We start from the raw sequence: 21294 nt of genomic DNA on the forward strand, positions 1-21294 counted from the left end.
TACTGGACATCGAAAAATAGAGTAGATACTCAAAAACATAGAATATACATAACTAAAAGTAGATATATCAGCAATGGCACCATCAGACTCGCATTCACCGAGGCCGGGAGTAACAAAAAGCGCAGCCATTTTCTAAACCACAGTACTTACTTTGGAGAAGCAGAATAAATCACTTACTTTGGAGAAGCAGAATAAATCACTTACTTTGGAGAACCAGAAACCAATGTTGCGGATGGTGGAACATCATCTCTGAGACAACGTGTAATGTAGCATGTGGGGGAAAAAAAGCAAGGTTCCTGCCCGACTCGCTGAAAGTCACAGCTCGCTTTCGAAACTACCTACACCCTCTCCAACCGTTCATTTCCTGTTACACGGCGCGCAACGCGGGGATGAGAGAAAATGAAACCGAGCAAGAGATCCAATGTTAACGGCGAATTTCACCCCATTGTCTTTATATGAAAGAAGATGCAGTGTTTCCTCGAAGGGGAAAGTGTCCTGTGGCCAGTTGTAATTTGTTACAATTTGCAGAAATATTTTTTGTTACATTTTCCCTTTGTTCCGGGGGGCGGGGCCACAGCCCGCGGTTGCGCGCAGCCGCCGTGTAAGCTCGGTGTGTCATTTTACGCTGGGATGATGGAGTGGCGGCAGTGGGTTTTCATGCTGTTCTGTTGTGGTAAGTATACCAGCTGTGGGGTGGAAATAAATAAACAAACCAACAAACCTTGCTCGTTGGGTTTTAAATAAATGTAAAGTTGAATTCATGCTTCTTATAAAACGAGGCAGGGATTTTTATTTCCGTGACATGAAACAGAACTCGTGTAGAAGCTCGCATGTCCTTTCGCTGTATGTGTATGCTCACCCGTATTGTATGTTTTCTCGCGTAATTAAGCCAGCTTTGCCGTTAATTGTCTAATAATTTTCTGGTCGCTTTTTGTAACATGTATTTAAACCGATCATTAGTGACCCGTTTTGATGCACTTGTATTTAATTTATACCGATTGTTAATTGCCATTTTTTTCCCCACACCGTTCACCTGAGGAAGGGGGAAGCCTCCGAAAGCTTGTGGAATTTAAAATAAATTTGTTGGACTATAACTTGGTGTTGTAAAATTGTTTACAATTGTCAACCCCAGTCCATCACCGGCATCTCCACATCATGGCCATTCTTAAAGGTTGGTTTGCAAGGTGGGAAATCCCCCTGACCAAACTTCACTTCTAGAAACTTCTATTGGAGGGGGTGAAAAGGAGGAGGAAAAAAGATTGCGCGAACCCTGAGAACTGCCTTATAAACACACTCGAGTTAGATTGTGGCGAGATTAAAACCAAATGTTTTCACTTGTGTGTATTTTGTCAGTTACATTGCGTGTTTCCTCCAGATATGATGTGGAGATGCCGGTGATGGACTGGGGTTGACAATTGTAAACAATTTTACAACACCAAGTTATAGTCCAACAAATTTATTTTAAATTCCACAAGCTTTCGGAGGCTTCCTCCTTCCTCAGGTGAACGGTGTGGACTCCAGATATAGCAGAGAATAACGCTACTAGGGTCTTATTATACAGTATACATTCCTTTTAATAAGTTGGAGTTCCAGCTATCTTTATTGTAAAGTACATTTGTGAGGTACATCATGCAGGATCTCTTTCTGCATTAAGGGGAATAAAGGTATAGGCGTGTTTCTCTTCCTCACCCCCCCCTGCCCCCACGTACTCCTTTTTAAACTGAAGCCATTGCCTCCAAGTCTAGAACAACAACAAATTGCATTTATATAGTAGAAAAACGGCTCCACAGCTTTTCACAGAAGTGTAATCAGATAAAATTTAACTTCGAGCAAAGGAGACCTTAGGATCGGTGACTGAAAACTTGGTTAAAAAGGTAGGCTTTAAGGAAGGTCTTAAAGGACGAGGGAGAGGCGGAGAGGTTGAGGGAGGAAATTCCAGAGCTTAGGACCTAGATGGCTGAAAGCACGGCAGCCAATGATGGGAGGATGCATGAGGCCAGAATTAGAGGAACACAAAGTTCTCAGGGCTATAGGGCTGGAGGAGGTTACGGAGATGGGGAGGGGCAAGGCCATGAAGGGATTTGAACACGAGGGAGAGGATATCCCCACCATCACAGAAGCCAGTCTAAAGCCAATTCGATTCACTCCACGTGATATCAAGAAATGGCGGAGTGCACTGGATACAGCAAAGGCTATGGGCCCCGACAACATCCCGGCTGTAGTGCTGAAGACTTGTGCTCCAGAACTAGCTGCGCCTCTTGCCAAGCTGTTCCAGTACAGCTACAACACTGGCATCCACCCGACAATGTGGAAAATTGCCCAGGTATGTCCTGTCCACAAAAAGCAGGACAAATCCAATCCGGCCAATTACCGCCCCATCAGTCTACTCTCGATCATCAGCAAAGTGATGGAAGGTGTCGTCGACAGTGCTATCAAGCGGCACTTACTCACCAATAACCTGCTCACCGATGCTCAGTTTGGGTTCTGCCAGGACCACTCGGCCCCAGACCTCATTACAGCCTTGGTCCAAACATGGACAAAAGAGCTGAATTCCAGAGGTGAGATGAGAGTGACTGCCCTTGATATCAAGGCAGCATTTGACCGAGTGTGGCACCAAGGAGCCCTAGTAAAATTGAAGTCAATGGGAATCAGGGGGAAAACTCTCCAGTGGCTGGAGTCATACCTAGCACAAAGGAAGATGGTAGTGGTTGTTGGAGGCCAATCATCTCAGCCCCAGGGCATTGCTGCAGGAGCTCCTCAGGGCAGTGTCCTAGGCCCAACCATCTTCAGCTGCTTCATCAATGACCTTCCCTTCATCATAAGGTCAGAAATGGGGATGTGCGCTAATGATTGCAGAGTGTTCAGTTCGATTCGCAACCCCTCAAATAATGAAGCAGTCCGAGCCCGCATGCAGCAAGACCTGGACAACATCCAGGCTTGGGCTGATAAGTGGCAAGTAACATTCACGCCAGACAAGTGCCAGGCAATGACCATCTCCAAGAAGAGAGAGTCTAACCACCTCCCCTTGATAGTCAACGGCATTACCATCGCTGAATACCCCACCATCAACATCCTGGGGGTCACCATTGACCAGAAACTTAACTGGACCAGGCACACACATACTGTGGCTACAAGAACAGGTCAGAGGCTGGGTATTCTGCGACGAGTGACTCACCTCCTGACTCCCCAAAGCCTTTCCGCCATCTACAAGGCACAAGTCAGGAGTGTGATGGAATACTCTCCACTTGCCTGGATGAGTGCAGCTCCAACAACACTCAAGAAGCTCGACACCATCCAAGACAAAGCAGCCCGCTTGATTGGTACCCCATCCACCACCCTAAACATTCACTCCCTTCACCACCGGCGCACTGTGGCTGCAGTATGCACCATCCACAGGATGCACTGCAGCAACTCACCAAGGCTTCTTTGACAACACCTCCCAAACCCGTGACCTCTACCACCTAGAAGGACAGGAGCAGCAGGCTCATGGGAACAACACCACCTGCAAGTTCCCCTCCAAGTCACACACCATCCCGACTTGGAAATATATCGCCGTTCCTTCATCGTCGCTGGGTCAAAATCCTGGAACTCCCTTCCTAACAGCACTGTGGGAGAACTTTCACCACACGGACAGCAGCGGTTCAAGAAGGCGGCTCATCACCACCTTCTCAAAGGCAATTAGGGATTAATAAATGCCGGCCTTGCCAGCGACGTCCACCTCCCATGAATGAATTAAAAAAAGGATTATAAATTGGAGGTTTTATGCGAGCCAATGTAGGTCAGCAAGCACAGGGGGGTGATTGGTGAGCAGAACCTGATGCCGGTTAGGATATGGAGAGCAGAGATTTGGATGAGCTGAAGTTTGTGGAGGATGGGAGGCCAGCCAGGAGAGCATTGGCATAGTCGAGCCTGGAGGTGGCGAAGGCATGGATGAGAGTTTCAACATCAGATGGGTCGAGGCAAGGATGGAGGTGGGCAATGTTACGTAGGTGGAAGTAGACTGTGTTTGGATATGAAATCAAATGCTCAGCTTGGAGTCAAATGGGATGCAAAGGTTGTTCTATTATCAAGACCTCTCTTTCACCTCCATAACATTATTTGCCTCCACCCCATCTCTCCCAACTACTACTGATATTCGAATCCACTTCTTTATCTCTGAGATGTGAGTTCTTTGTGCTTTCATAGCCATCCTCCCTAACTCTGCACTCTGCAAATTACAGCTTATTAAGAATGCAATTGCCCACATCCTCACCAGCACTAAGCCTTGCATTCTGATTAGCCATGTCCTTTCTAATTTCTGTCGGTTTCCCATGCCTCTCCAAATTATCTTTTAAGATCCTTGTCCTCACTTTTAACAAGTTGCATTTATATAGCACCTCTAAACATAAATATAGGGAGAAAGCAAATGCTCCCACTCGCACGTTCTTTGCAGGTTTACTGTTTCATGCCACAGAGAGATTCCGGGGCAGAGGGGAAATCATACATTGCCTCGCCTCGCCTCACCTCACCCTGCCTTAGTGATTTCCAGCCATTTATCCCCAACACACCCTCTGCTCCAACACAGGATTACTTCTTGTTCCCCAATACTTTGTTGTTACCATCGGGGGCCTCACTTTCAGTCCTTGCACTCTGGAGCTCCCTCCTTAAATCCTTCTGTATTGGCACTTACCACCTTGTTTGTAAAAGGTTCCTAAAGAACCTTCTCTTCAACTATGCTTTTGCCCTCCCCTTTAACCTTTCTGTTTTCCTTTTTTCCCCTCATTTGTTTATGTTTGCCCTGTAAACTGCTTTCTGGTGTGTTTTTGTATATGATTTCTGTATATGGATTCTATAGAAATGTAAGTTTTTTTTTATTGAAGAAAATTCAGCTAAAATGGTAAACTGAAGGGGAGGGGGTTATGAAAAGATGAACCCTAGGAGAGATGGAAGAGAGGTTAAAGGGGATAGTGAAGGAAAGAATTAGAAGGAAAATAGGTGGAAAAAGTACCTGGAGATTAAAAGGACCAGGTTGCAGTTTTTATATGGTAGTGTTAGCATTGTTCCTTCTCTGAACTCTGTAGTCAGCCTGATCCAATTATACATTCCAGCAAAGTGTTGGGTGAGTATTATCCTCCCACTTCCTAGTGGTGAAAGAGTAAGCTTTTCCTTTATTTGCACCACAGTGGTGTCAGTAGATACAGCCATATGTTATATGAGATGTAACAACTTGGGTGGATGCTTCTGCTGGGCCTAATTCCTTACCTGTTGAACCTTAGTCTGCATCCCCAGTCGCCATATGTTACGGATTTAACCTCCACTGAGCTGAATTTAACTTAATTGCAACATTTTCATATAAATTAGCCAGAAGTTCTCCCAGGATTAAATAGTAAAAAATACAGAAATGTGACAGGCTTATGTAAGGTACGACATGCACTTGTAATTATTAGGCCAGTAATGGTTGGTTGAATAACTTTTCCTGAGTGGCTGAAAATTGTATTTTTGGTGGAATTTGACGCCGTATTATCAAAAGCTGTGCAAGTGCATCATTAAAACAAAAATTAGGACAGTGATGCTTATACAGACAAGGTTTTTATTTTCTGTGGTATATGTAGACCCCATACTATTAAAAGTTGTTAATAAATATTGGAATATTAACACTTTTATTTTCTTTTAAAGTTACCAGTGGTCACATCATTGAGAACTACAATGAAACCTATAGCTGTGATTTATCCTTACATGATCCGGTAGTTGTACGTGTGCCTCTGTGCTTCAACTTCAGTGAGAGTTGTGAAGAAGAATGGACTAAATTACCTGAGGTATGTTTTTCTTCAGCATCTATAAGCAGCAATAAAATGTGGCAGAGTATCCTAATTGCAGAACTGCTCTGTCAATTATTTCAATATATTGTACAGTGTGCACACATGCTGTCCACATCTTACTCCCTGTTGTCATGATTTTTGGTCATGCTATTTTTGTCAACATTTACTGTTGTAAGTTGCTACTTTAACATTTCCTATTCAGTTTTCACCAATTGACTGTGGGCACTGCCTTAATATTTAAATTCTACATATACTTTGTGTACTCAACTTTGCCTTAAGCTAAGTACCTTTCTGTTTTTCTCCTCAGAATACATCAATAGCATTGGTTGCATTTGATTCAAAACTCCATTGCCGTGTACCATGTGTGCATGTGACAGACAGAGAGCTGTCTCTCAATGAGTGTTCAGACGTGCAGCTGGTTGTCGCTTGTGTTGACGGTGATACGGTAAGTGTACTTTTATTGTATTGGTATTTACCAAATAGACAATAATTGCTGTTATTGGTAAAGAACACAATGATATCACAGGTTTGGGGTGCTCCCTGCCTAACTCAAATGATTGTGACATGCTGTATTTCTGAATGGTTAATTCAGTGATAATGGCAGAATTAATTGCAAATCAAGCTTTTGTTTTGTATGACATAATTTTAAATTTATATATTTGATTGTGTATAGATTAATACAGCTTGCTAAATGCCTAACTTAAAAAGAAAATTATTAAAAGGCTGCTCTGATGGTTTAAAAAAAACTCTTGCTTTTTCTGCAATGATGCTGTGTCATATCCCAATCTGGGGATTTCAGGTTACCTTGTTAACACAGCTATCTGAAGCTGAATGAAACATTTATGATACATTTGGCTATGTGCTGGATACTTCACATGCATTGACAAATGATGCTGCTGTGATTGGAAAGCAGCTATTTGCATCTGCTGGAGCCTTTAATACAGCTGCCTACATTATCAAAGTAAAATGCTTGGGGAAGTCATTTTTACAAATAAATTCTGCAGCTATATTTAACGTAGTGTTGAAGGTATTCAACTACTACTACTAAAACTTGCATTTATATAACGACTTTAATGTCGTAAAACGTCCCACGGCGCTTCACAGGTGCGTTGATAGACAAATGTTGACACCGAGCCACATAAGATAGGTGACCAAAACTTGTTCAAAGAGGTAGGTTTTAAGGAGTGTCTTAAAGGAAGTGAGGGAAGCAGCCAGGTTTAGGCAGGGGATTTCAACACTTAGCTGAATGCACGGCTGCCAATGGTGGAGCGAAAGAAATTGGGGATGCACAAGGGGCCGTTATGTCAGTGAGTGCTGCTGGCTGGGGATGGTATGACTGCTCATATCCTTCGTAAATATAGCGAAACCTGTAAATTACAGACAATGTAGGGACTGGCATCAGCTGTCTTTTTTTGCAGATGTCCCTATTTTCAAAATGGTCGTATGTACTGTGACAGTTTTTCCCAACAATCTTGAAGAATCAGCTGAGATTATGATCTGCACCTAAACAGTTGAAACAATGCTAAGAAATCCCCTCCCACACACCTGCGTTCAACTCTGTTCACTAAACAGTCTAAATACCCGTTTCATTTCTAAACACTCTCACTTGGAGCAGACTAACTTCAGTAATGAACTGCGTTGCTCAGTTCTACTCACCGCCAGTAGGGCAGTCACAGGGGAAAAAAAGGGGAAATGTGATGACAGGTTGTGCCGGTATGTTGAAGCTTCCAAAGGCAAGTCTTAGAACTGATTGAGAACATTTGGGAAGGAAAACACAACAGGTCACATTATGCGTAGGAGCGAAACTGCAGTTTTCTGGTTGAGCGGTGAGGACTGACCGATAGCCTGGACTCACAGGCCTGTCCATCACTCTACGGAGCAGCAGAGAAACCTGGGACGTCCATCCATCTTCGCTCCCCAAAGGCAAAACTCTTCAAAGAAGCAGTTCCACCATCAGAAGCAGAGGGAAAGACGACGATGGAGGGTCAGAGAGAGAGGAGCTGAGAGTAGCTGCTGAGTGTATGGACACGGCGCTGTTCGCACGTGCTTTCCCTGAATCGGGAGACCGGTGAGGTCAGTGGGATTTGTGAAACCAAAGGCTTTTGTCGAAAGATTCAAATCAGGGGTGTCTTGACGAAAGGAGCTTAAAGGAATTTTATGATCTAACTTTTTGTTTTGAAAGATAGTTAATGGGAATGAAGGTTAGTTGTACATGGAGGTAAATTTTATGCTTTAGCTCTCCCAGCACAGAGCTCCACGTGTTAGGAATTCAAGTGTGGAGGTCAGCGTGCCTGATCTGCAGCCTGCATGATTTTCTGACTATTAAAATGAATGGGCAGAAAATCATGCAGACCTCTGCACCAAAATTCCTGATATACACTGCGACTAAATCATAAATTTTCTCCCATCTCTTTCCAGGGTATACATTTGAAGTATTTTGTTAGAGTAGTCCTGGTGCATTGCTAGGCTCTTCTCCCTCCAGGCTAGCTGGAGTCACGGACATGATGAGTTTATCCAAGGAAGTGCTTTTGAGGTTCAGAAAAACAGTTTGGATTGGTGGGGGGGGTAGTTGTTTTATACTGTTACCAAAGTACACTGAAAATATGTGAGCTCTAACTCTGATGTTATTAACAAGATTTTAATTCTTTCACAGTTTTGGGAAAAAAGAATTTATTTTCATGGTAAGTGAGCTTTTCTGATCATTTAAAAATTTCGCTGTCAATCTGATCAAACTTTGCCAATTGGGGTAATTTTACAAATTTGCGGTGTCGGTGTGGAGCTTCGCCCATTGGGAATGTATATTGGGAATTTATACATAGGTCAGCGGACCGCACAGGGTTTCCCACCCATTAACTCTACATCTGAATTCCCAGTATGCACACCCAGCAGACACAACTCTGTGCTGGGAGTGCAAATTTGTAAAAAATATCCTACTATGATTTATTGTCTAACTTACATTTTATTTTGTGTTATAAACTAAGTAATTTATTAACAAGTCAGTAAAAGACTTCCTTTGTTTCAGGAGTAAAAGGCAGACCTACACTGAACAAAGGTCACCCCCATCTTCACATAGGTAAGTGATGTACCAAAAGGAAGCATCACCCAGCACAAGGCACTTGGATTTATCAAAAGAACACAAACTAGGAACTTTTCTAATGGTGTTACCAGGGTAGTTTTGCAGAAAATTGAAGCCCATGGGATTAAATGGGCAGTGGCTGTGTGGATACGAAATGGTTACGGGATAGAAAACAGAGTAAATGAGAGAGCGGTTGTTTTTCTGACTGGAGGGAGGTGTACAGCGGTGTTCCCCAGGGGTCAGTCAGTATCAGGACCGCTACTCTTTTTGATATATATATTAATGACCTGGACTTGGGTATACGAAGCATAATTTCAAAGTTTGCAGATGACACGAAACTCAGAAATGTAGGAGGCAATGTGGAGGACATAGACAGGTGAAATAGGTAGACATGTGGCAGATGAAATTTAAGGCAGAGAAGTGATACATTTTGGTAGGAAGAGTGAGAAGAAGCAATATAAACTAAATGGTACAATTTTGAAAGGGGTGCGGGAACAGAGAATCCTAGGGGTGTACGTGCAACAGTTGAAGGTGGCAGGACAAGTTGAGAAGGCTGTTAAGAAGGCATATGGCACCCGTGGCTTTATAAATAGAGGTATAGAGTTCAAAAACAAGGAAGTTATGCTCAACCTTTTATAAAACACTGATTAGGCCTCAGCTGGAGATTGTGGCCTGTTCTGGGCACCACACTTTAGAAAGGATGCCAAGGTCTTAGAGAGGGTGCAGAGGAAATTTATTGGAATGGTAGCAGCGTTGAAAGACTTGAGTTATGTGGAGAGACTAGAGAAACTGGGGTTGCTCTCCTTAGAAGATTAAGGGGAGATTTAATAGAGGTGTTCAAAATCATGAAGGGTTTTGATAGAGGAAATAAGGAGAAACTGTTTCCAGTGGCAGAAGGGTCGGTAACCAGAGGACACAGATTTAAGGTAATTGGCAAAAAAAAAAGAGGCGACATGAGGGGAAAAAATTTACACAGTGAATTGTTATGATCTGGAATGCACTGCCTGAAAGGGTGGTGGAAGCAGATTCAATAGTAACTTTCAAAAGGGAATTGGATAAATACTTGAAAGGGAAATATTTGCAGGGCTATGGGGAAAGAACAGGGGAGTGGAAATAATTGGATAGCTCTTTCAAAGAGCAGGCACAGGCACGATGTGTCGAATGGCCCCCTGTGCTCTATCGTTCTATGAACTCAATTGCTGTTTTCTGTATGTACAACTGCTAGCTGAGGAGCTCCACTTTGTGTAGAAAGTGTAAGGAACATTTCTGCCCCAGAATTTATTATTTGTTCATGGTATGTATGCAATGTCGGCACGGCTGTATTGCCCATCTCAAGTTGTCCTGAGAAGGTGGTGGATGGCTGCAGGCCTCGTGGTAGTGGTGCTCCCACAATGGTGTTAGATAGCGGAATCCTGGATTTTGATCCAGCGATGATTAAGGAGTTGCAATTATATGTCCAAGTCGGGATGGTGTGTAACTGGGGAGTTGACAGTGTTCCCATGATATTTCTGTTGTCCTCCTTGTTAGAGGTCATGGGATTGTGAGGTGCTGTTGAAGTAAGCTTGCTGAGTTGCTGCACAGCATCCCACAGGTAGAACATAGTGCAGCCACAGGATGCTAGAGGTGGAGGGGGTGGATATTGAGTCCAGTGGCAGGGTATTGACCTTGCGGACTGCTGGACTCCCGTTCCTCCATATGTAACGTCGCAGCAGGGGAAATTCTCAGTGCAATATATCTATTCAGACTCACTAGAATAGTGGTTTTATAGCACAAAACATGGGAAGTACTAATGAATACTAATATCTGTTCACATTATGTAAAATTTGATTAATTTTGCCTTTTAAGGACAAATACATCAATACAGATACATTAATTCTCATGTACCAGCTTAATTACAGTAAAACTTTACCTGTCATATTGGAGTCTTTCTTTCTTGGAAATGCTTTAAGTAAAACGTGCACTTAATTACTGATAATTCAAGGTAATTGCACTAAACAATGTTGAATTAGTTAATGATTTGCATTAAGTAATATAAATAACATGGCAAAGTGCAAAAATATTTGAATAACCAGATAATTTGAATTCAGCAGCTTCGAATTGAGTAGATTGCATAGCGCTGTTATGATTTGAACTTTTCCTGGTGTTTCCAATACAGTTTTCTGATACAAAAAGCCATTTATGTAAGCAGACTGTGTACCTTACAATCTGAACCATGCACCTTTAACACTCTACTATATTGAGTTAGTGTAGCCCGGGTCTAAGAATGAACCCAGGATACAATAAATTGCTTCCTGGAATTCAGATAAAATGGACACTTTGTTTCTGTCTCTTTCTCACTGTCTGCCTAAAAGGCAGAAATTCTTGAGCCCTAACCCCACTTCAAACAGGCTAAAGTAACTGTTCAATATGTATTTACAATATCATTTACAGAAGCAAGGAAATAGGCATAAAGGCAATCAGACAGCACAGTAACAATTGTGGAGTTGAGGGTGATGGTGGATGAGTAATGTTGGGTGTCAACAGCACAGATATGGAAGCTCACCCCATGCTTACAGATAATGTTACTGAGCAGCAGCCCAAATATGAGGAATAGAATGGGGCTGCCAGAGAGAGGAGAAGGCATTGCAGAATACATGCTGGCTGTGTGTGGTCAGTTGGGAGTGAATCGGTGAAAATGGAGGGGATGAGATGGTGAACCATACGGAAGGTCAGGGAGAGGGTGAAAATGAAGTGGGATCAGGTCACACAAGATGTTGGTGGTTTTGACCAGTCAGCTTTTAGCACAGTCCACTGCACTGTTGAGTTTCTGCCCTTAGTAATAATGTGGATTCATGGAATCATAGAATTTTACAGGACATAAACGGGCCATTTGGCCCATCAAATCTGCAATAGTCTTTTCTCCACTTGAGCCACCCAGTCTAATCCCAGACTCCTGTTATACTCCTCTTTTTCACGCAATTATCTGATTCCCTTTCAAAAATACTTAATTGCTGCTGTAGCATTGTTCTTGGTAACAGAGAATTCCACATTCTAACAACCTTATACATTTTTTCTAACTTCTCATGTCATTCTTTTTGTAATTATCCTAAAATTGTGCTTGCTCGTTACCATCTCTCAGACCACTGGAAACAATCTATCACTGTTTACCCTATCATAACCCTCCATAAACTTGAAGACTTGCATTAGGATTCTTGGCTCTACTGAACTTACCAAGTCTTGTTCCATAACTGAAACCCCTCCTTCCTGTTAATATCCCAGTGAATCTATACTGCACCTTTTTATTGCTTTTATATCCTTCTTATAATGGGGTCCCCAAAGGCGCATGCAATAATCTAATTGTAGTCTAGTTAAGGTCTTGTGCCAGTATAGAATCATAAAAAAATTACGGCACAGAAGGAGGCCATTTGGCCCATCATCTCCACGCCGTCCGAAAATGAGCCACCCAGCCTAATCCCACTTTCCAGCACTTGGTCCGTAGCCTTGTAGGTCATGGCACTTCAGGTGCATATCCAGGTACTTTTTAAATGCGATGAGGGTTTCTGCCTCTACCACCCTTTCAGGCAGTGAGTTCCAGATCCCTACCACCCTCTAGGTGAGAAAAATTTTCCTCAGCTCCCCTCTAATCCTTTTACTAATCACTTCAAATCTATGCCCCCTGGTTATTGACCTCTACTAAGGGAAATAGGTCCTTCCTATCCACTCTATCTAGGTATCTCATAATTTTACATACCTCAATTAAATCTCCCCTCAGCCTCCTCTGTTCCAAAGAGAACAATCCCAGCCTGTCTAATCTTTCCTCATAGCTAAAATTCTCCAGTCCTGGCAACATCCTCGTAAATCTCTGTACCCTCTCTAGTGCAATTACATCCTTCCTGTAATGTGGTGACCAGAACTGTACACAGTACTCAAGCTGTGGCCTAACCAGTGTTTTATACAGTTTCAGCATTACCTCCCTGCTGTTATATTCTATGCCTCGGCTAATAAAGGAAGTATTCCACATGGCTTCTTAATCACCTTATCTACCTGTCCTGCTACCATCAGGGATCTGTGGACATGCAGTCCAAGGTCCTTCACCTCCTGTATATCTTTCATAATCCTCCCATTTATTGTGTATTCCCCTGCCTTGTTTGCCCTCCCCAAATGCATTACCTCACACTTCTCCGAGTTGAATTCCATTTGCCACTTTTCTGCCCATCTGACCAGTCCATTGATATCTTCCTGCAGTTTACAGCTTTCCTCCTCACTATCAACCACTCGGCCAATTTTTGTATCATCTGCAAACTTCTTAATCATGCCCCCTACATTTAAGTCCATTTCATTAATATGTATCACAAAAAGCAAGGGACCTAGTACTGAGCCCTGCAGAACCCCACTGGAAACAGCCTTCCAGTTACAAAAGCAACAGTCGACCATTACCCTTTGCATCCTGCCACTGAGCCAATTTTGGATCCAACTTGCCACTCTCCCTTGGATCCCGTGGACTTGTACTTTTTTGACCAATCTGCCATGTGGGACCTTGTCAAAAGCCTTGCTAAAATCCATGTAGACTACATCAAATGCACTCCTCTCATCGACCCTCCTTGTTATCTCCTCAAAAAATTCAATCAAGTTAGTTAGACACGACCTTCCCTTAACAAATCTATGCTGACTGTCCTTGATTACTCCGTGGCTTTCGAAGTGTCGGTTTATGCTGTCCCTCAGAATTGATTCCAATAATTTGTCCACCACCAAGGTTAGACTGACTGGCCTGTAATTACTTGGTCTATCCCTCGCTTCCTTTTTAATCAATGATGCAACGTTAGCAGTCGTCCAATCCTCTAGCACCACGCCTGTATCCAGTGAGGATTGGAAAATTATGGTCAGAGCCTCCGCTATTTCCTCCCTTGCTTCTTTTAGCAGCTTGGGATACATTTCATCCGGCCCTGGTGATTTATCTACTTTCAAAGATGCTAATCCCCTTAATACTTCCTCTCTCACTAAATTTATCCCATCCAATATTTCACACTCCTCCTCCTTAGCTACAATGTCTGCATCATCCCTCTCTTTTGTGAAGACAGTCGCAAAGTATTCGATAAGGACCATACCAACATCTTCCGCCTCCACACATAGGTTACCTTTTTGGTCTTTCTTTTATTCGTTCATGGGATGTGGGCATTGCTGGCAAGGCCAGCATTTATTGCCCACCCCTAATTGCCCTTGAGAAGGTGGTGGTGAGCTGCCTTCTTGAACCGCTACAGTCCATATGGTGAAGGTTCTCCCACAGTGCTGTTAGGAAGGGAGTTCCAGGATTTTGACCCAGCGACGATGAAGGAACGGCGATATATTTCCAAGTCAGGATGGAGTGTGGCTTGGAGGGGAACGTGCAGGTGGTGGTGTTCCCATGTGCCTGCTGCCCTTGTCCTTGGTGGTAGAAATCGCGAGTTTGGGAGGTGCTGTCGAAGAAGCCTTGACAAGTTGCTGCAGTGCATCCTGTTGATGGTACACACTGCAGCCACGGTGCGCCGGTGATGAAGGGAGTGAATATTTAGGGTGGTAAATGGGGTGTCCTGGATGGTTTCGAGCTTCTTGAGTGTTGTTGGAGCTGCACTCATCCAGGCAAGTGGAGAGTGTTCCATCACACTCCTGACTTGTACCTTGTAGATGGTGGAAAGGCTTTGGGGAGCCAGTAGGTGAGTCACTCACCACAGAATACCCAGTCTCTGACCTGCTCTTGTAGCCACAGTATTTTTGTGGCTGGTCCAGTTAAGTTTCTGGTCAGTGGTGACCCCAGGATGTTGATTGTGGGGGATTCGGCGATGGTAATGCCGTTGAATGTCATGGGGTGGTGGTTAGACTCTCTCTTGTTGGAGATGGTCATTGCCTGGCACTTATCTGGTGCCAATGTTACTTGCCACTTATCAGCCCAAGCCTGGATGTTGTCCAGGTCTTGCTGCATGCGGGAAGGGACTGCTTCGTTATCTGAGGGGTTGCGAATGGAACTGAACACTGTGCAATCGAGCGAACATCCCCAATGTCCTGGGGCTAAGATGATTGGCGTCCAACAACCGCTACCATTTTCCGTAGGCCCTACTCTTTCCTTAGTTATCCTCTTGCTCTTAATGTATTCATAAAACATCTTTGTGGTGTTACCTCCTTGCTTTTGTATTCTAAGCCTTAAGATGTAAAACCAAGGGTTCAATTTGCCCTTTTTATAGCTTTATCTACTTCTGTTACCACCTCTACTGATCTGCGTTCTGCACGTCAAGGTCCCTCTGCTCCTCTACTCCATTTAAAATCTTACCATTTAGGGTGCACTTATTAATTTTCTCTATTTTTACTTCCAAAATGTATTACTTCACATTTCTGTACATTGAACTGCATCTGTCACCTCTCTGCCTATCCTACCAGTCTTTCACAGTCTTGTCACAATTTGCCATACTCACCAATTTGGTGTCAGCAAATTTTGGTTTGTTCCCTCCATTCCTAAATCTAGATTATGTAAATAACAGGGGCCCCAACACAGACCACTGGAACACCAATCACCTTTCCAATCTGAGAAATTTCTCTTTACTCGTACCCATGGCTTTCTGCCTCCTAATCATCTCTCCATCTATGTTCCCACCTTCCCCTTCACTGCATCTGGCACTATCTTTACCATAAGTCTCTTATGTGGTACTTTAACAAGTGCTTTCTGAAAATCCACTTAAACCACTGTATTTTAGGATTTCAAATATCCTAATATAGACTGGGATAACAATAATATAAGGGGCAAAGAGGGGGTGAAATTTTTGAAATGTGTTCAGGATAACTTTCTTAACCAGTACGTTTCCGGCCCAACGAGGAAGGAGGCATTGCTGGACTTGGTTCTAGGGAATGAGGCGGGCCAAGTAGAACAAGTGATAGTGGGGGTGCATTTGAGGAGCAGCGATCATAATATTATACGGTTTAGAATAGCTATGGAAAAGGACATGGACCACTCTAAAATAAAAATACTCAATTGGAGGAGGGCCAATTTCAATGGGATGAGAACAGATCTGGCCTGGGTAAATTGGAATCATAGATTGGCAGGCAAAACTGTAATTGAACAGTGGGTAGCCTATAAAGAGGTGATGGTTCGGGTACAGTCTAAACACATTCCCACGAGGCAGAAAGGTAGGGCAACTAAAGCCAGAGCTCCCTGGATGACAAAAGAGATAGTGAGTAAGATGAAGCGGAAAAAAAGGGGCGTATGACAGATGTCAGGTTGTTAACACAAGTGAGAACCAAACAGAATATAGAACGTTCAAAGGGGAAATGAAAAAGGAAATAAGAGGGGCAAAGAAAGAGTATGAGAATACACTGGCGGCCAACAGAAAAGGGAATCCAAAAGTCTTCTACAGGCATGTAAACAGGTAGTCAGAGGAAAAGTGGGGCCGATTAGAGACCATAAAGGAGATCTACTCATGGAGGCAGAGGTACTAAATGAGTACTTTGCATCTGTCTTTACCAAAGAAGATGATGCTGCCAGCGTCTCAGTAAAGGAAGATATAGTTAAGATACTGGATGAACTAAAAATTGATAAAGAAGAGGTACTAGAAAGGCTAGCTGTACTTAAAGTAGATAAGTCACCTGGTCCAGATGGGATGCATCCTAGGTTGCTAAGGGAAGGAAGGGTGGAAATTGCGGAGGTACTGGCCATAATCTTCCAAACATCCATAGCTACGGGGGTGGTGCCAGAGGACTGGAGAATTGCAAATGTTACACCCTTGTTGAAAAAAGCGTGTAAGGATAAACCCAACAACTATATATAGGCCACTCAGTTTAACCTCAGTGGTGGGGAAACTTTTAGAAACAATAATCCAGGACAGAGTTGGCAGTCACTTGGACGAGTGTGGATTGATTAGGGAAAGCCAGCACGGATTTGTTAAAGGCAAATTGTGTTTAACTAACCCGTTAAGAGTTTTTTGATAAGATGACAGAGAGGGTAGATGAGAGCAATGCAGTTGATGTGTACATAGATTTTCAAAAGACGTTTGATAAAGTGCCGCATGGTAGGCTTATCAAGATTGCGGCCCATGGAATAAAGGGAGCAGTAGCAACACGGATACAGAATTGGCTAAGTGATAGGAAACAGAGGAGTAGTGGTGAAGGGTTGTTTCTCGGACTGGAGAAAGGTGTACAGTGGTGTTCCCCAGGGGTCAGTACTGGGACCACTGCTTTTCATGATATATATTAATGATTTGGACTTGGGTGTAGAGGGCACAATTTCAAAATTTGCAGATGACACAAAACTTGGAAGGGTATTAAACAGTGAGGAGGATACTGATAGACGTCAAGAGGATATAGATAGGCTGGTGGCATGGGTGGACACGTGGCAGATGAAATTTAACCCAGAAAAATGCGAAATGATACATTTTGGTAGGAAGAACGAGGCGAAGCAATATAAACTAGAGGGCACAACTCTAAAAGGGGTACAGGAACAGAGAGATCTGGGGGTATATGTGCACAAATCGTTGAAGGTGGCAGGACAATTTGAGAAAGCGGTTAAAAAAGCACCCAGGGCTATATAAATAGAAGCTATGATGTGGAGATGCCGGTGATGGACTGGGGTTGACAAATGTGATTTTCAAATAAAACAGTTGGACTATAACCTGGTGTTGTAAGATTCCTTACATATATAAATAGAGGCATAGAGTACAAAAGTATGGAAGTCATGATGAACCTTTATAAAACACTGGTTCGGCCACAACTGGAGTATTGTGTCCAGTTCTGGGCACCGCACTTTAGGAAAGATGTGAAGGCATTAGAGAGGGTGCAGAAGAGATTTACTAGAATGATTCCAGGGATGAGGGACTTTAGTTACGTGGATAGACTGGAGAAGCTGGGGTGGTTCTCCTTTGAACAGAGATGGTTGCGAAGAGAATTGATAGAGGTATTCAAAATTATGAAAGGTCTGGACAGAGTAGATAGAGAGAAACTGTTCCCATTGGCGGAAGGGTCAAGAACCAGAGGGCATAGATTTAAGGTGATTGGTAAAAGAACCAAAGGTGACATGAGGAAAAACTTTTTTATACGGCGAGTGGTTAGGATCTGGAATGCACTGCCTGAGGGGGTGGTGGAGGCAGATTCAATCATGGCCTTCAAAAGGGAACTGTATAAGTACTTGAAAGGAAAAAAAAATCAGGGTTACGGGGATAGGGCGGGGGAGTGGGACTAGCTGGATTGCTCTTGCATAGAGCCGGCGTGGACTCGATGGGCCGAATGGCCTCCTTCCATGCTGTAACCTTTCTATGATTCTATGATTTCCTTTATCCTCTATTTCTTTAAAGAATTCTATACGGTTGGTCAAGCACAACCTTTCGTTTAGAAATCTGTGCTGACTTGCCTTGATTAATTTGTGTTTCTCCAAATGTTTAGTAACTTAATCCCATACAATCGACTTTAGGATCTATTGTGTGTGCATGCTCCAATTGATAGCACACACATGTGATCTCTAACCCTGAGGCCTATGCTTGTGCAATCCAACCCTATTTCATTTTGGGCCTGTTTTCTGTTCAATATTTCAACATTTGTGGGCCAGTTTTCAGACTTTTACTGTCGCACATTTTCTACATTTCTATAAAATGTGAAAATTTCTTACGAATTTATTCCTAAAATTTTTTTTGGTGGACATCTGTATCCCTCCTCCCTTGTAACACCATAAGCAGTGACTGACTATGAGCAACATTATGGGAAATCTTTTAGTACTTTACACATTTTATATCCATTTTCATAAATAATTTCAACATCGACCAGTTGCTAACATGGTCCCCACTCCTTGTGGCAGCGGACAACATGATGAAATAATGCCATTCATGCCATTACGTGAGGATGCAAAGAACACATTGAACCTGGAACCCATTGTAATATAGGGATTTGTAGAAACATTTCAGAATAAGGAATAGCTTTTAAGGATTCAACCCATTGTGTCATTGTAGTTAGCCTATTCCCATATTACAGGCATGTAACTCTCAATCTCCATCATCAGTAGTGAGATGATAGCTTAGTTTTCTGTTTGTATATGTTTGGACATACTTCAGAGAGTGAAACCCACTAATTCCTTCTGGCTTACTTGTTTTGAAGATTAGGATAATCTACGCTCCTTGTCACTTCACAAATGATAGCCTTGTAGTCAGAAACTACTTTCTGCAGATCTATCACTGCATCTAAAAAATACTAAAAGTTTCATTTTTTTAAAAAATGGTTTCCATACAGTTCTTATAAAGAATTTTATAACCAAACTGAAATAGAAACTTTGTGAACAGCGTTTTTGGTTGTAATTTGGATTTAAGTTTTGCATTTGCTAATACAGTATTTGGGCACAATTGTACTTTGATAGTTCTTACATGTGTTAGGTATACAGTTGGAGGATATACAAAGGGAATTGCTCAAATAGCCAATGTCTCCACATATCCATTTACTTTGAGTATTCTTGCATTCCCATTGAAACATCACAGAGAGCTTCTCACAGTGATCATACTTTTGAAGTGGAGAATTGTTTTGTAGGTGAGAAGGGATCAAAGGGTTCAGCCAGAGAATTAAAAAGTTTACATTAGCCAATAGATTCACATAAATAACCACTTCATGAAAAGTGGATCTAAGAGTGTCACAAGATCTAATTGCATTGCTATTTGGGACCCCAGTAAACAGTTAATCTAATGTACCATGTATGTCTGTAGTATATCATTTCATCAAGATTATATCAATTTAGAGAAGAATATGTTGGCATATTTTGTCTAATTTTGATAATAGATATAACATAACTTTTTAATGTGTCTTTCAAGGTTTATATAGCATCCTGCTGATAGTTGTGCTGGCAGTTATAATCGTTGGATGTTAATTTATTCCACGATGCTATCCCAGGGTAAGTAGTATATGACATTTATTTCCTTTATTTTCTGAAATCTTGGAACAGCAACAAAAAGATGCATGAATAAAAACATCTTGAGTTTTTATCCTGTGTGATCATGATTATGGTTTAATGCAAATTGCAGTGCTAATTATTTTAATATTAATGTTCACTGGTATGGTATTTTGAAATCCTACAATGTTCTTCACTCAGATGTTTGGAGCACATCCAGAGGTTCTTACCAGGGTGAAGAATGAGTTTGTTAATATTAGAAAAGATCAAGTGCATCAGAATGTAGTTTTGACTATGCTTAAGTCGCTCAGTTAAAATAATGTTTCATTGTAACAGAGTGATGATCAAAACCATCAAAGAGCTAAGTTTTCTTTATCATCAGATAAGAGTGTCAGGAAAAGCCTTTTTACTTGGGGTAAGCAACCTTGTGAAAGGTGTGAGAAACCAAAAAAGGGGAGATTTCCATTACCACCTTCATTACTCAGAAAGTAAAATTGTTCTCTTCAATCAGCTAGATGCTCACGATCTGATTTTATTCACTGTAATTTCAGATATAAGAAAAGGAGCACAAAGATTCCAAACTGCACTTTATGCATGTGGATCAAGTTTAATAAAGCATTTTGATGTGTGCCTTTTGGGAGTCAGAATTCAGTTGAACCTTTTAACAAGCTCGTTTTACACTGACAAGAAAAAAGACAACTGAACGCTCTTCAGAAGAAGATGGTGTCCACATCTGTGTCTGTGCATAGGAGCCAAAATTGCAAAAGCCATTTCAATTGGCATAATGCACCAAAGGATAAACTGACTGCTCAGTGCCACAAGAATGGGCTAAAACCATACTTGAAAATTACTTCTCCTTGTGAGTTAGTCCCAGAGTGCCCAAACCATGGCTCAAAGTGGTCTGTAAGGACAAAGATACCTTGGAAAAATCAGAAAACCAAACTACATATTGATGGGACCCTCCGCAGCCACAAAGCCATGTTGTTTCCATTCTTTTTGTATCATCCATGGCAATATGATCTTGGATACTTTTAATAGATTGCTTAATTACTACATTTTTACGAAGAAGCGTGGGACCACCTTAATACCCCTTTAATGGCATTAATAAAAAGTTATCCTCTTGGTGTTCCCAGCCAAAAATCCAGTAAACAAAGCATTTAATATACCTCAAGAGGTCATAAACTTCTGGAGCTTTCCTTTGTGCAAAGAGATATCCCTGAAAAACATTAAACTATTTTGTCCCTTCCACAATGGATGCTGGAAGACCTAGGTGCACGCACAAAAAGCTCCAGCTGTTTAAATATTAATGGAACTTTGTATATTTCTTGTCAGTCTAGGGTTCAAAGTATCCAAGAACAATTTGCAGCTCTGGTGTAAATGTGATCTTTGTGATCAGCTTATGCTTTTATATATTTATATGTAACTAATGCTTAAGCTGTGTGGTAAATATTTCTAATAAAGTGTATATGTTTACTTTAATACATATAGTATATTATGACATGTTTGATCTAAAGTGAGCTAAGACCATTAATTAGACATTTGTCCGTGCTGCAAATACATTT

The 21294-nt window shown here is 42.1% G+C and overlaps 2 protein-coding genes across 4 annotated transcripts in view; one reads left to right on the top strand and one right to left on the bottom strand.

Annotated features, from left to right (window-relative positions):
- The window catches only part of c2h18orf21 (chromosome 2 C18orf21 homolog), a 68562-nt gene extending 67983 nt beyond the window's left edge, over positions 1 to 579 (bottom strand). For all 3 annotated transcript variants that reach the window (XR_010966602.1, XR_010966603.1, XR_010966601.1), the window contains exon 1: positions 205 to 579. The gene's annotated coding sequence lies outside the window, so the exon portion shown is untranslated. The remainder of the gene's footprint in view (positions 1 to 204) is intronic.
- Positions 383 to 21211, top strand: LOC137337160 (uncharacterized). The gene is made up of 7 exons (XM_068001714.1): positions 383 to 673; positions 5656 to 5795; positions 6106 to 6243; positions 8452 to 8479; positions 8821 to 8871; positions 19656 to 19735; positions 20284 to 21211. The coding sequence occupies exons 1-6, from the start codon at positions 466 to 468 to the stop codon at positions 19709 to 19711; spliced, it is 621 nt and encodes a 206-aa protein (XP_067857815.1). The 5' UTR covers positions 383 to 465; the 3' UTR covers positions 19712 to 19735; positions 20284 to 21211.
- The last annotated feature ends 83 nt before the right edge of the window (positions 21212 to 21294 follow it).

The sequence above is a fragment of the Heptranchias perlo genome, chromosome 2 (genome assembly GCF_035084215.1).
Source record: "Heptranchias perlo isolate sHepPer1 chromosome 2, sHepPer1.hap1, whole genome shotgun sequence".
NCBI lineage: Eukaryota > Metazoa > Chordata > Chondrichthyes > Hexanchiformes > Hexanchidae > Heptranchias > Heptranchias perlo.